Source organism: Lacerta agilis, chromosome 13 (assembly GCF_009819535.1).
Source record: "Lacerta agilis isolate rLacAgi1 chromosome 13, rLacAgi1.pri, whole genome shotgun sequence".
NCBI classification, from domain to species: domain Eukaryota; kingdom Metazoa; phylum Chordata; class Lepidosauria; order Squamata; family Lacertidae; genus Lacerta; species Lacerta agilis.
In genome coordinates, this window is record NC_046324.1 from 19,148,924 (window position 1) to 19,165,171 (window position 16,248).

The 16,248-nt window shown below is 45.2% G+C and overlaps 1 protein-coding gene across 1 annotated transcript in view; it reads right to left on the reverse strand.

Moving 5' to 3' along the window:
• The window catches only part of PLEKHO2 (pleckstrin homology domain containing O2), a 31,044-nt gene extending 24,605 nt beyond the window's left edge, over positions 1 to 6,439 (reverse strand). The window contains exon 1 of the mRNA XM_033167296.1: positions 5,934 to 6,439. Coding sequence (XP_033023187.1) covers positions 5,934 to 5,942 — 9 coding nt within the window. The 5' untranslated portion in view covers positions 5,943 to 6,439. The remainder of the gene's footprint in view (positions 1 to 5,933) is intronic.
• Positions 6,440 to 16,248: the final 9,809 nt, after the last annotated feature.

The following is a 16,248-nucleotide window of genomic DNA, read 5'->3' on the forward strand; positions in this document are numbered from 1 at the left end:
AGTGTGGTCCAGCAATAAACGCGGTGGACTTGGAAGCCACACAACTGCTTTGAAATCAGTGCTCTGACATGGATCCAAAGGGTGCCCATTGGCAAGTCACCAGGTATATGGCCAACAGAGGTTAGCTCGGCTGTTTCCGATGTAACACTGGCTACAGCAGATGTATGACTAGTGGTACCCTCCCTCCTAGTCTCCTCCCACACTGTAACGAAAATGTGGATAGTGGATTCGAACATTAGTGATGAAATTATGGACTGCACCATTTCAACTTCTGCAGGGGACGATTACATTTTTGGATACTCGCACACAAATTTTCAAACTAGCCTATCTAGAACTTCTTTGGTCCAGAAATGGAAGACACGACATGACTTAAACGACTTGTTGCGGTAGAAGGATATGTGAACTCTGGCTATTGCAGAGAAAATAACCCACAAATTACATGTTTCTAAGAGTAAGAAAGACCTGGATCATTTCAAAGCTGTTGGTGGGATTTCATTTCTTTTGTGTCAAATTATGATGTACAAAGCTCTCTTCCCCCACATTAGTAAAATCTTTATATACCTTGGATCTCAAACGCCTTGGCTCACGAACAATTGAAACCCGGAGGTGAGTGTTCTGGTTTTTGAATGTTTTTTTGGAACCCAAACATCCATCACAGCTTCTGCAGCTTCTGACTAGCTCCAGGAGCTTCCTGCAGCCAATCAGAAGCCGCGCTTTGGTTTCTGAATATTTTGGAAGTCAAACAGACTTCCAGAATGGATTCCGTTTGACTTCCAAGTTACGACTGTACCACTCTCTCTCCCTCGCTTCCTGGAGAAGAATACTTTAAGCCTTGCTTCCAAGTATACTAGAAATTACCTGAAGGGAGCTTTGCATTTGTATGTGTGGAAAATTCAGACATATGACTATACACATACAATCTTAAAAAAAAAACCCTGTCCAAAATTTCCCATTCAGCTTCATTCAGATGCACTCGGAAAATCTACAAGGTGCAGCATAAACTCAGAGGCAGTCAGGAAGAGGCTTAGACACGTCTTCTGTTGCCTCCAAGGCACTCAGAGGACTATGCAACACGGACTTAAGTTCCCACGAGCTTGCCTGTTGGGGTGGGGGACACTCAATGTGGTGAGAAAACCTGTGGACAGTTGCTTCCTGAAGATCTGAGGCCACAATTTCCTTTTGCAATCCTTTCAAGGCAGTTGCCCTCAAACACTTTCAAAAAATGATTTTTTGGCAGTTAAGTTGTCTAAGGAGGTTCTGCTGGGCTTCACAAGGGACCAAGCCTTTAGTGTGACAGACCCAGTCCTGTGGAACTCCCTACCACTAGAGTTCAACAGGAATCTGAAAAACTATGTTTCAGACAGGCCTTTGCAACATGAATTTCTTTTTTAGTAACCAGTACTTATTGATGTTTTAATTGACCTTATTACAAATTGGTATACTATATTTGTTTTTTTGTTTTTAATGAAAGCGCAGTCCATAAAGACATAGAAAAAAAAAGATTTTTTCCCTTGCAAATAAAAATGGCACGAGATTGTAAAAAAGCATCTTTGTAATTTTCAGTTGCCTAAAATCCTGGAAACAATTGAAGAAGATAACAGTGTGAATGTAAAAAAGGATATAGTGATGGCAACAAGCTTAGACAGCTTTAAAAATGAATCAAATCTATCATCTCTTAATTAGCATGATCAGTGGATACTAGCCAAAATAGGTCAATGTAACCTCCCTGTTCAGTAACAGTTTAGCTGAGAATACCAGATGCTAGACAAAGGCAAAGTTTATTTTCCAGGTATGGGAAACTTACAGTCCTTTGGTAACTACTGGACCACAACTCCCATCATCCCTGGCCAATGTCTGTGCTGGCTGGGACTGATGGGAGGTGGAGTCCAACAATATATAGAGGCCACAAGTTCCCCATCCTTGTTATAATTCCTTAAATGGTCACGAACATGGCAGGCTCAGCCTAGAGATAACACCTGTGGTTGACCTGTCATTTGTGTTAACTAATCCTTGAAAAAACCCCACTGCTCAATGCCATACTTGCAAGCATCACTAAAACAAATTACCGGGGAACAGCCATAAGCATGCAACTGAAAAAAAGATATGGTCACCATTCCCTGAGTACAGCACAGTGATGACAAAGGATAACTAATTAAGCTGCAGCACCTTGGAGCTGAAATGGTTTGACCTACAACTCCCAGCTAATGAGAACTGTAGTCCAACAGTGTCTGGGGACCCAAGGCTGAAGGACGCTATAGCCTAGCCCATACTTTGCAGAGCCAGTCCAAGGCATTTTGCTACCTGAGGCAAAGAATAAGTGATGCCTTCCCTTCCGCTACATTCCGTGTAAAAAAGCTAACCAGACTGACAGCTGAATCTTACTTCAGCTCTGGCAATGTGCCTTCCACTGCACCTGAGGTCAATAGGCTCACCTAGTGCTCACAATATGGCACACACAGGCTCTGTCCATTCCCCAACCCTCAGCATCTACCACCTGAGGCAGCTTCCTCATTCTGCTTAATGGTAGGGTCGGTCTTGAGATTTTGCATGCAAATGATTCTAGGTTCAAGCCCCAGACTCTCCAGGTAATTCTGGGAAACTCTCCTTTCTGAAAACCCAAAGAACCACTATCAATCCAGTGCGGACCAGGAATGGGGAACCTGTGGCCCTCCAGATGTTGTCAGACTGCACCTCCCATCGCACCCAGCAAGCATGGGCCAACGGACAGGGATGATGAAAGCTGGAGTCCAGCAACATCTTGAAGGTCACAATGTAGACTAAACCAGGGTTCCCAAAGTTGAGTCTCCAGCTGCTTTTGAACTACAACTCCCATCATCCCTAGCCACTGGTCCTAGTAGCTAGGGATGATGGGATGTTGTAGTCCAACAACAACTGAAGATTTGTTTGGGAAGCTGTGACTAAACCAAGCTTGATGGACAATGATCTGACTCAGTATAAAGCAACATGCTATGTCTCCATGGCAACTTATATAGATTTTAACAATATAATTGTTGCGGCTTCACCCACACTTTTCTGGGAATCACAGAATGCCTCACAAAACTACAGTTCCCAAGAAGCACTGCGGAGAGGGTAGCAGTACTGACCTTTAAAAAAAAGTCCAATGAGTAAATATATGCTCTTATTCTTCACTGCCCAACAGGATTGAAACTGGTTTACATCTGTAGCATTGCCATGCCCTTATAAAGCCTTGCAAGCCATTTCCTTTCCTTTCCCACTTCCTATTTCTCCAAGAGGACGGAACAGCTGAAGGCTCCATGAAATCTCCTTTTAAAATAAAACAAAACAAAACCCACTCGATAGTGCAACAGCCCATTAGCAGAGAGAAAGCAGCCAGTACAAAAGTGCCCTGACAGAATTGGTGCAGCACGAGTTTGTTGGCAGAAGGAAGCAGCAGCCCCATTTGAAAAGGCAAGAGGTTTCAAAATGCAAAACAAGGGGGAACCAGGGAAGGAAAGAAGCAGCAGCCTGATCTTCTGGACAGATCCATTTAAACTCTAGGATGAAGGGAAATGGTACACCCTGGGCCAGAGGCGATTTGGGTAGAGATGCACAAAAGAAGAAACAACATCTTAAAGGAGAAGCATGCTAACTTATATAGGAAAGTAGTTTTTAGCTGCAAATAGCACACACTGAAGCATGCTAATGCTCTTAGCAAAGCAGGTCTCTATCTTGGGTTACCACCTATATCCTATTGCAGCAACATCAGCACAGGAGAGGCAGAATGTAGTAAATATAATGGGTTCAATTGCCTTCTTGTGACCCTTTGAATTAATTATGTCAAGAGTTTAAATAGGCCCGGTGGTCTGTACTGAATTGCTTCCAAGTACAAAATGTAGGAAGGGCAATAGTTCACTGGCAGTGTGCATGCTTTGCATGAAGAAGGTCCCAGGTATAATCCCCAGCATCTCCAAGAAGGTCTGGAAAAGATTTACTGTCTGAAACCCTGGAGAGCTACTGCCAGTCAATGTAAACCAGGGGTACCACACTAATATGCTACTGCCCTGCAACTCCCATCATCCCTGACTACAGGTCTTGCTGGCTGGGGCTGATGGGAGTTGTAGTTCCACAACATCTGGAGGACACAATGTTGGCTTTCCCAGTTGTAGACAATATTGAGCTAGGTAAACTAATGATGCGACTTGGCAGCTTCCTATGCTCCTATGAGTTTGAGTATTATCAAGTCATATGCCCACAAACTAACAATAGCTATGGGTGTGGGCCATTGTCAAGGATGCTGCTGGGTCCAGGGTGGGATTGCTAAGATGTGTCCATGAGACATAGGAAGCTGCCTCATGCTGAGTCAGACCACTGGCCCACCTAGCTGCATACTGTTTGCACTAACTGGCAGCAGCTCTCTGGTCTTTCCCGGCCCTACCTAGAGACACTGGGGATTGAAATTGGGGACCTATTGCATGCAAAGCAGATGCTCTGTCAGTGAGATACAGGCCTCTCCATCCTGACCAACTAGAAAATAGGAAGCTCCCTTATACTGAATCAGACCACTGGTCCATCTAGCTCAGTACTGGCCACACTGACTGGCAGCAGCTCTCCAGGGTTTCAGTTCAGGGGGCATTCCTAATCCTACCAGGATCGAACCTGGGAACTTCAACCTGCAAAGCAGACGTTCTGCCATGGAGCAACAGTCCTTAAAGGCCTTTCTCTCGGGTTGCTTCATCAGACTGCATGTCAGAGTTGCACAGCGGATCACCAGGATTGTGGAGAGATTGAGGATGCCTGAGCCTAGCCCCTTCTACCCTGGGCTATGACAATTCCCTGCTTCTTGTGAGCCATGGCAACCAAGAAACACCCACACACACCCAGCTGTCTTAAGCATCATTTCCTACAGCGGAGTTCACCCAGTTCAATTTATCAGCAACTGCTGCCTAAGCATTGCCAGCTTTTGTTTTATTTTTTGAACTGGCCCTATTTCACTGTTTTCAACAGCAACTGTTGAAATTAAGTCAGCAAAGCTGTCCCACCGACACTTGATGCCTAAGACTGGAGTGTGCTAAGCTGCTACAAAAGGCACAGGAGCAAGGTGAGAGTGGGAAGCTTGGCAACTTTCACCCACCGCCTCAGTTTTCTCATAGCAGGGCAAAGCAACTCCAGAGAGACATCTGAAGCACATGCTCCTTTTTCCAGCAGCCTCGAACATCCATCAACAAAACAAGCTATGTTTTCCTCCCTCTCCTTTTCCCAGGCACAGACCATTTCATGCCAATAGGAAAACAAACTTTTAAAAAGACTTTCATCCAGGCCCTTTTGAGAGCTCCCTCTGTTTAATTTCAGCAGCAACCTTGAGCAGGAAGCAGGGGGAAGGGGGAAGCATCCAGCCCCCCCCCCCCCATTACCTCTATCCTCTATTACAGTATATTTGCCCTCCACCAGCTTTTCCTAACCTCCACCACCACCACCACCAAAAAAAGCTTTTGAAACTGACTTACTCCTCTTCGGATGTTAAACTTAACAAGTTCTGGTCAGCTTTCAAAACAAGATCTGGATAAGAATGTTTAAGAAGGTAGTTTCTGTTGCATGCTCCTAGTTTCTGACAATCTATCCATCTATCGATCTAGGATCCACCCTATTCTCTTGGCCACAATTTGTTTTAACTGATTTTAATATTGTGTTTTCACATGGCTCTAACCCGCCCGGGACACCCCACAGCGAAGGGCTGATAAGAAATCTAAATAATCACAGGATCAAACACACGCGCAGCCAAGAGCAGGGGAAGCAAGCAGTTGGACCCAGAGGACTAGAAACTTAACTTCTTGAACAAACAGAAAAGGGGCGCATTCCTCATTCCTCTATCTGTAACTCGCCACATCTCGCCCATTCCTTCTCCCTCCCAAGTATGCAAAGCCTTTTTAAGCTGCCTTCCTTTGCCAACCCATTGCACTTGAAACATTACTCACATCTTCCATGGTGGAGATGGGTGGGGGGAGGCAGAGAGGAAAGAGGAGGGCGATGCGTCTCCCACCCCTTGCAAAAATTATAATAATAATTATTATTATTATCTGGATTTCTCTCCAAACACGCCGGGTGCGCTTCTTCGCTCAGAGATCGCTTTTTAATGCCTTCTCAGGAGCCTCGGGGGCGGTTCTTCCATCCTTCGCCCGGGCTCTGCCGGAGTCCCGGAGCTTGCAAGCAGCAGCAGCAGCAGCCGGCGGATCAAACATGCCGGGTTTGGGCGCTGGGGAGGGAACGGGGAGATGGAGCTTCAACAACTTTCCAGGCTGGCGAAGAGAAAAAGAAAAGTCCAGGGTTCGTTCGGAAGTTGCAAAGAAACCAGCTCCGCCGCCGATGCTGCTTTGCAGCGCCTCTGGCTGCTCCTGTTTGCTTCGAAACAACTTTGCAAAAAGAAGACACAGCGGCAGCAGCAGCAAAAAAATATTGGTTTCCGGTAGTAGCTTGAGCTCTTAGGGAAGGAAAGGAGGAGGAGGAACCAGCAGCAGCTGAGAAGGGGAAGCTGCCCCCCCCTACACAGCCACACTGGGTGAGATCCAGCTCCAGTTTGCAGGGCTGTCTCCAGCGTGCCAGCGTCTGCTCGGGAGTAAGTCCCGCATGAGCGCCTCGGCTGCAAAGCGAGAGGTTCTGAGGACACCGGACTTGCCCGAGCTAGTGACTCCCAGATGTTGCTGAACTACAACTCTCCTTTTTGGGTGCTGGGAGTTGTAGGTCAACGACCTCTGGAGGGTGTCATATTGAGGACCAGCTAGTGTGCATTCTGAACAGCCCTATACACAATCATTTTATTCATTTGTCATTTTTTTACCAGCAAAAAGTCTCAAAGAGGCATAGAATGAAGGTTTAAACTGCAGCAAGCACACATACAAAGACAAACAAACCCACAAATTCAATACTTGGGGTGTATATAAGGGGACCACCTTGCTGCATAATAATCGTTTACATTTGTCTAAAAGCGCAAAGGGCTTCAACTGCATTATCTGTTCCTAATCCATAAAACAATTGCTGTAAACAAATTAAAATATATAAAATCCACGGTTAGGCAATACTAGATCCCCCCCCCTTTTAGGCTCCCCAGGTTCCACACCTGATTTAAGAGTAGAAGACCTTCTGACAGGTGGGTGGGTTCTGGGCTGGAGGAATGAAGGAAACAGGCAGGGATTGGGATATAAGAAAGGAAAGCGAAGGGGACCCAAGACCCCAGAGAGGGACACTTGGCACAATCACAGTTAGTAGCCCCTCTCCTATCTGGGGAATTGCGGTTGTCCTATCAGCCAGCCCTCAGGTCTACTACGGCTGCTGTTGCTGAATGCCAGGCCGGCTCTGAGTAAGACCTCCCTCACCCATCATCTGATTACAGATGAGGAGGCTGATCTGGTCTGTATCATGGAGACATAGGTGGGTGAGCAGGGTGGAGTTGGTCTCATCTAGCTGTGCCCACCTGGATGCATGATGATGATGCAGCGTCAGGGCAGACTTAAGGACGGGGAGGGAAAATTGCTATAGTCCATAGGGATTCCATCTCTCTCTCCAAGCTCTCTGTCCAGCTGCAGGGTGGGGTGGGGGTGGGGGAAGAGATCTAGAGTGTGTGTTCCTGGCACTGGGCAATTGGGACAAATTAGGAATTCTGCTGGTTTGCCGCATACCTCGCTCCCCAGTAGATTTCTTGCAATGTTGAGGACCCCCAGACTCCTGTTTCTGAGGGACATCCAACATCCATGCCAAGGTGAATGGCTCTGGAGTGGCTCAGGACTTCATGTCATCAGTCCAACACATGTGACAGGCCACAGTCTGGACCTTGTTTTCTCAACTGGGAGGAAAGTGTGTGGTGATGGTAGTGGGGGTATTGGCATCAGTCTTTTGTCTGATCACTTCCTTCTGAGATCACTTCCTATGAGATTTAGGCTTTCATTTTTATTTTTTTAATAAGAATTTATTGGTTTTTACAACAAACAACATACAAATATAACACCCACATTAACCCACCCCAACTAGAAGTAAACAAATACCAGATACCAATAATTCTTCTTCTTATGCTGGAAAAAAAAAATTCTTGGTCGAATCTTGGTACAGACTTCCCCTGCCTTTTCACCTTCGGTTCCATCCCAAATATTACTTTAATAACATCTTATACCATCATAATCTTAAAAAATCCAAATATCTAAAAGTTTAAATTCAAAAGCTTCTTTTTAACAAATCCTGTTTCGTAATAAACAATATTTTCCCATCTTAACTTAACATAAATCAAAAACTGTTTAAACTTCATATTAATTCCACACAAGATTCTAGTTCTTATCCCCTTATTTTCAATATGCATCATAACAAATATCTTCATTCACTCTAACTGCTGTTAATAACAAAAATTTAAAATACCTCTTTTCTGTCTCTAAAAGCTTAAAGTCTTGACACACCGGTTTCAGGTTACCATAATACATTCTTTGCCTTTATACCTTAATATCGTTCACCCTATCCCCCTTCTGTCCATTTTCTTTGGTCGTCTTGCTACAGAGCTGCTCCTCGAAGTATCCTTTTTCTTTACATAACCACAGATCCAGACTAAATCCAAAATAGTCCTTGCATAGAACACAGGGGTGCGCACCTTTTCTCCCAGCCTCTCGGTTCATCATCACATTCTTCTTTTTATTGTAGACATAAACATAAAGTTCTCACTTCACTCCCAAGCTCTCACCTTGGGAGTTAGATTATAACAATTTTCTCCGTCCTGGGGTCTGCCACCCCCAAAAGACGATCCATTACTCCGGAGTAGCCATACCTTTTCATCCTGTTGTTCAATCAGCCCCTTCAGTTCTGTGCCAAGGCTCTCCTCCAATACAGCCATTTCCTGTACAGTCTCCTCTGTGGGATATAGCTTTTTTTGACATATGACAGTTCAATATTTCCAATTTTCGGTTGAGCAGTTCCAGTCTCAATAAATAATCCTTTCTCATGGGTCCTTTCACCAGTTCATAACCAATGTCAAAACAAAACCGAGCATGGCAGAAGCGGGCATAGGTTGTCAAGTTGGCAGTTTCGGTTCTCAGACTTCTCCATCTTGCCAGTAACTTTCCATTCAGTCCAAGTCTTTCACGGCCATTTTCCCTGAATCCAGGGCGCAAGAATCGAAAATTTTAAAAAGAGATACTGTCCTCCTGTTTAATCCCCAAAGGGAAATCCAAAAGTCTCACTTGTCAAATTTTAAATACTTTGTAGCCATCGCTGTAACAGCAGTCTCTTAAGCTGGTTATTTCTATCTCCCGAGGGGAAAAAGGCAGGCCTCCCTTCCAAATGTCCCCCAGGTCGTCAACAAAGCACAAAAACAGATCCAATCCAATACTCACGACACCGGGATTCTTAAACTCCAACTTGGACAGGTAGAACGTTAACGCTCATCGCGGGGGCAACCGCCGCTTCGCGTCCCGGTTGGGGCATGTCCCCTGAAGCCCGGCTCCGTTTTCCCTTCACCCCCACTCCCCCTTTACAGGGGGAGCGAGGGAAGGGTTCGGAGCCATAGTGGGCATAGCCGGGGAGCCCAGGGTGCGGGACGCTCTTCCCGCACCCCATCGGAGCCCCGCTTTGCGGTAGCGGGGCTCCAACCCCCGGGACGGACTGGGTCGCCTCGCAGCTGAGGCAACCCACGACCGCTCCGCGATGTCGTCGCCGCCGGAAGTCCGAGATTTAGGCTTTCAATACCTCTTCTGCTCTGCAGAGGTAGGGACCTACAAGGAAGGTCTGCCCTCAAAGGCTGATGGATCCAATTGGCTTCTAGAAGATGGCCCTGAGGAATTTTCTGACTGATATGACTGGCACTCCTGTCAAAGCCCTGTCCAGCTTATGAAACATTTAAATGGCACAGGCCCATTTACAGGATCCACCCCTGAGAGTCCTCTCCCACTTTGTAGAGCCTATTTGGCTAAGGAGTATACTCCAAAGTTTAGGGCAATGAGACAAGCTGGAATGCAAGTAGAGGAAAACTCCTGTTAAATGCATTCAAACACTGGTGGGGGCTCATCATCAAGCCTACTTAGTGGCATCCTCACTGCGCAATACAGAGCTTTCCCTTTGGGGCCTTTTACAGTCTGGCCCAACAAGGTGGTAGAACCAACAGTAATCTGCTGTGACATGTTCACAAAGCATTTTGAGGATAAAATCCCTTTCATTCACTGGGACCTTGACTCCGCTGTTACAGCAGATGAATCTCAAGAGGTGTTCAGAACACTGTCTAGTGCTGTTGTGTTGGATGAGTTTCAGTTAGTAAGACTCAATGATGGTGGACAGGGTGCTTGGATCGGTCAAGGTGATAACCTGTACACTTGATCCTCTTACCTTGATAGGGTAAGGAAGCTGTAAGGTAAGGTAATGGTAAAGGACCCCTGGACCCTTTACCCTATCAAGGTAAGTGTACAGGTGATCACCTTGACCAGTCCAGTCAAAGGCGACTATGGGTGTTGCGGCGCTCATCTCGCTTTCAGGCCGAAGGAGCTGGTTGTTTGTCCACAGACAGCTTTCCGGGTCATGTGCCCAGCATGACTAAACCGCTTCTGGCACAACGGAAAACCGTGACAGAAACCAGAGCACATAAAAACACCATTTACCTTCCTGCCACAGCATACCTACCGTATTTATCTACTTGCACTGGCATGCTTTCAAACTGCTAGGTTGGCAGAAGCTGAGACAGAGCAATGGGAACTCACTCCATTGCGGGGATCCAAACCGCCAACCTTCTGATCGGCAAGCCCAGGAGGCTCAGTGGTTTAGACCACAGCACCACCTGCGTCCCGCATCCCTTATAAGGAAGCTGTACCCCTGGGGCTGATGGGATTTGTGGTCCAATACATCTGGAGGGCACGAGATTGTGGAATGCAGGGATAGGGCCATTGTCACCCACATGCTTCTCCTTGATGTTTGTATCCTGCTACAAAAAATAATAATCTACAAAGCCCGTTGGAGCATACACAATAGTCGTGCAATATGGGAGGGGGAAAATTAGTGTATTTGCATTGCAAGCAACACTGGCTCTCTCGTACCAGTTTCAGATTTCGAAGGAAAAAATAATATTGTTTCTCTCTGGCCATAATTGGACAACAACCCACACTCGGCTATCTTTCAAAATGTAACACCCTAGCTTTAAAACAGCACAGCTGGAGGAAATAATGGGTGAGTAACTATAATGACTGGGTGTTGGCCAATAAAATTGCATTTCCTGGAAAATATTAATCAGGTTTTTTAAAAAACAAAACCGGGAATATTTTTAGACAGCACATGTGTGTGTGACAATAGAGATTTAACACATACATAAGCGATGTTAGTTTAGAACTTTCCTCTATTTGGGGGGCGGGATGGGGGTGAAGCTGACAAAACTGTACCAAATATCAGAGCCTGCGCCATGCACCAAACAATTTATCCCATCAAGGGCAGGAAGCTCAAGAAAACAATGTAAGAAGACTCCAACTGGATCAGACCATGAGCAAAAAAAAGAGCCTGCTGAATCAGGCCAATGGCCCATCTAGTCCAGCATCCTGTTCTCATAGTGGCCAGACAGATGTCTGTGGGAAACCCGCAACCAGAACACGAGCACATGAGCATACTCTACCTACTTGCGATTCCCAGCAGCTGGTATTCACTGCCACTGACAGTGAAAGGTAGAACATAGTCATTTTGGCTAGTAGCCATTTACCATGTACACACCTGGTCCTGCATTCTCCTTCCAATGGACCAGCCCTACCATTGGGCAGAGTGAGGCGGCTGAGGGGTTGCTGGGCAAGGCTGTGTGTTCCATATACTTTGGCCTACACTCCCTTAAGCTACCTGGCTGCCCTCAGGTGCAATAGAGGGACATGGCCCCATCACCAGGAGTAAAATACAACTGCCAGCCCAAGCAGCTGGTTCACATGAAATGTTTGGTGTGTTTTCCCCTCAAACCAGCTTCAATCCAACAAGAAAACTTAAGCCACATTCACTTCATACTGCATTTGAGACAGCTATTGAGCATGCTCAGATGAGCACACAGGACGGCTTTTGAATAAGGGTTCCCTATGCAATCCAAGGACAGAAAAAAACTAAAAGGTCATGCCTGTCAGGTGAAAACAACCCTGTCCCTCCCTCTGATGTGAACAACACAGTGCAAATGCAGACCCTTCAAGTGTCCCTATTTTCCAAGGATGTTCCTGATTTAGAGAAGCCGGTTTCTGATTTGATCCCGGGATGTCCCCCTTTTCCTTAGGATGTCCCTATTTTCATTGGAGAAATATTGGAGGGTATGGAGTTATCTGACCCCCAAGGCATCTGAAAACAATCCTGTGCAGGGCAGTTCCCCACCCAAAAAAATGTTTAATGTTGTATTATGTTTTTATATATGTTGTAAGATGCCCAGTGTGTTGAGGCATCCCATTAAGATGTGTGGGGTGTAAATAGTAGAATTATCATTATGGAATGGGACGTCCCTCTTTTCATCAGAGAAATTGTTGGAGGTGGGTATGCAAATGTGGCTTGAAACATAGCAAGGATTACCTTGGGTTTTAAGCTGATAATGTAAGCGTAACCTCGCTGTACCCAAAGATTTAATAGGTATCCCGACATGGTAAAAATAGGGATAAAGTTGGAACAGTAAATTATGAGCAGATTTACCTCGGTGAACATGAGAAAGAAGTGATTGCAGAAGTGGACTAAAGGAAGGCTGCTTCTGTGTCCAGCCCACAAGACAAGGGTCATAGCTTTCTGAACAAAAATAGATTTTTAAATACTTTTTCCCCCCCTATGCACGGTCTGCACTTTGGGACTCCTCTGGCATCACCCCCAAGGCCTTAAATATCACAGCTGAGTAGCGGCGTCATTGCGATTTCAACACACTGGACAGATAGAGGAAGTCATGTGAAGATGAGCATAAGAGCACTTCCCCCAAATGTAAACTGATTTCGATGATGCTCCCAAGGGGGTGGAGGTGGGGGCGGCAGCATTTAGAACTACAAATGGAAAATGAAGAAGTGCCTACATGAAAGTGTAACAATAAATAAAATAAATCCTCACATCAGCAACTAGCACCCTGACAGCTGCTTGGAATCCAGTTCCCCAGTGGGATTCATTGGCTAAACACAGGTGCAACTGGACTGTAGAATACGGTGAGTGGCCATTTTAAATCTCTCGCAATGCCCCTGGCATAGCATCACTCCAAGACTTCACCCTCCGAGGCTCCTTAGCCCACTGTAAAACTTCAAACTACTGAAATGGTGAAACTGTTTCTCTTGGCTGTGAGCTACACATGCGGGATGTGTGGGGTAGATAACAGTCACAAGCCGTCAAAAGCTATCGATATTCATTCAAGCACCAGCCATGCCCATCAAAGAAGTATAATTGGTTTTTAGCTACCAGGTCCACGTGACACTGGTCCTGAAAGCACCACACTGGCTGCCATTGAGCTACCAGGCCAAATTCAAAATGTACTATCATATATAGCCCTAAACAGCTTGGGGTCCAAGTACTCATCAACTTGAACCCTGTGATTGGCAAGTGAGGCCTTGGTGGTGGTGACAGGGCCTTATCAGTGGTGGCTCCTTGGTTGTGGAATGCCCTTCCTAGTGAGGTGAGCCTGTCTCCATCATCATTAACTTTCAGGAGGAATTTGAAAAAGTTTCCTGTTTACCCAGGCATTTGGTGGCTGAAGGATACTGTTCCAGGCAACCCTCAGAATTTTGGATGGATAGATGTTTGTGACTGCCTTCAGGATGTTTTTAAACTAAGGTTACCAGATTTTTTCAATGAATCCAGAGACACTTTTCAACTTCAATAGGAATGATAGGATTTTGTAAGGGGATTGATTTGTAAATCCAGGGACTGTCCCCGGGAAATGGGGATGCCTGGTAACCTAATTTTAAACTGCAACTGATTTTAGAATTATTATTTTTTTAAGAATGTTTGTTTTGTTTGTTTGTTTTTCTTTTAAATGGTGATCTGTTTGCCACCCTGGGCTCCTTGGGGAAGGAAGGGCAGGATATAAATTCAACACGTAAATAAAATACTGAAAAGCTGAGAGGAAATGCCAAGGGTGTTGATGTAAAGCCAACTCCAGAACTCCATGGAGTTGTGCAAGTGTAACGGAGAGAGCCAATTTAGCCCTTGAATGAACAAGTCTGTGGCTGACCAAAGTGACGCTGAAGGAGGACAGGAGATGTAACATTTCTCACCGAGAGAACGACAGCCCTGTATCCAATATAGAGGTGAGGATGGGAAACAGAAAAGTCATGCTCCCAGTGAAATATAATAACACCCCTACCCCTGAAGAGCCATATGTCAGCAAGTATGGGGGAAGCGTTTAACGTCAAATTAAACTCTCGCTTTTGGGACTGATCGCTCTAGATCGCTCCAATTTTCAGACTTCAGGACAGGGTTGGCATGATAGAGGTGCATATAAAATTATGGATGATGTGACGAAAGTGGGTAAGGTAGGAATGGGGAGACTCCAGATGTTACTGAACCCTAACCAATGGAAGCTGTGGCCCTTGGGACTGGTAGTGGAGCCCAAAAGTTGGTGGATCCAGAGCCAAAGACAGGCACAGTCAACTAAGTCTAGTGGTGACTGGGAACAGCCACCGAGACCACATAACACCTACGTTGGCTCCCAGTACATTTCCGAGCACAATTCAAAGTGTTGGAGCTGACCTTTAAAGCCCTCAACAGCCTCAGTTTGGTATTCCTGAAGGAGCATCTCCACCCCCATCGTTCTGCCCAGACACTGAGGTCCAGCCTTCTGGCAGTTCCCTCCTGCAAGAAGGGAGATTACAAGGAACTAGGCAGAGGGCCTTCTTGGTAGTGGCGCCCGCCCTGTGGAACGCCTTCCCGTCAGATGTCAAGGAAATAAACAACTACAGTGGTACCTCTCGTTACGAGCTTAATTCATTCCAGAGGTCCATTCTAAACCTGAAACCGTTCTTAACCTGAGGTACCACTTTAGCTAATGGGGCCTCCTGCTGCCGCTGGTGCACAATTTCTGTTCTCATCCTGAGGTAAATTCTTAACCTGAGGTACTACTTCCTCTGTAGTCTGTAACCTGAAGTGTTTGTAACCTGAGGTACCACTGTAGGCTATCTGACTTTTAGAAGTCATCTGAAGGCAGCCCTGTTTAGGGAAGTTTTTAATGTCTGATGTTTTATTGTATTTTAAATATTTTGTTGGGAGCTGCCCAGAGTGGCTGGGGAAACCCAGCCAGATGGGCGAGGTATATGTGTGTGTATATATATATATATATATATATATATATATGTATATATATGTATATATATATGTATATTGTCTCCATGCTCCTCACTGCTGAATTCTATAAGGGGCAACACTGAGAATTCAGGAGGATGAAGCTGTTGGGCAGAGACACCCGTGGACTGGTTGTAAGTGCGAAGGTAGGGAGGTGGGGGCTGCCTGGCGGAAGAGGGGCAGCACCCTACTTGCAAATAGACTTTCCAAACATGCGGAGGAAGCTGTGGAAACACAAACAGGTAAACTATAAACAATTGCAATAGCTGAGATTGTCTCAAACCATCACCTGTGTTTACGCTTATGGGAGCTAATCCTGGAGACTATAAAATGCGGTTAACCTCGCTAAACAAGATTAAGCCAATATGTATGTATAAATCATTACTCTGATTTCATTATTCTCAGCCCAGCAGATCCCTCTTTCCATACCTAATTATAGATGCACTAGCTACGTTGGATCAGCACTGTGATCTCCATGACTCTTAGATCCGAAGCAGAATCTTTTGACTTTGGGAGACAACTCAACCAGAAAGGCCAATCTGAATATATTTATGAAGGAGCCGCACTTTCAAATGGGATGAAACCCTTCTGGTGGAAAAAGAAATATGATGGTGATAATTTAGCATTTATCTGGCACTTATATATCTATATCTATCTATCTATCTATCTATCTATCTATCTATCTATATATCTCATAGATAGATAGATAAAATTTATTTTTATTTTAAAGTTAATTTTGGCAACATTCATCATAAAAAAACCTTGAAGAGAAACATTGAACAAACCTTATACAATTATAATACTGTTTCACTCACACTTTTATCCAACATATCTCAATAATGTGTTATCAAATAAAATATTATAGGATCATTAATGATTATGACTAAAAAAAAAGTCAAACCAAAATTGAGATTGTGGGAGGTAGTAGTTCTCTTGACAGAACATAATTATTACATTTATAGCCACCCCCTTTTCTCCAAAGAGCTCAAAAAGTGGCATACACTGTTCTCCCTCTCTCCATTT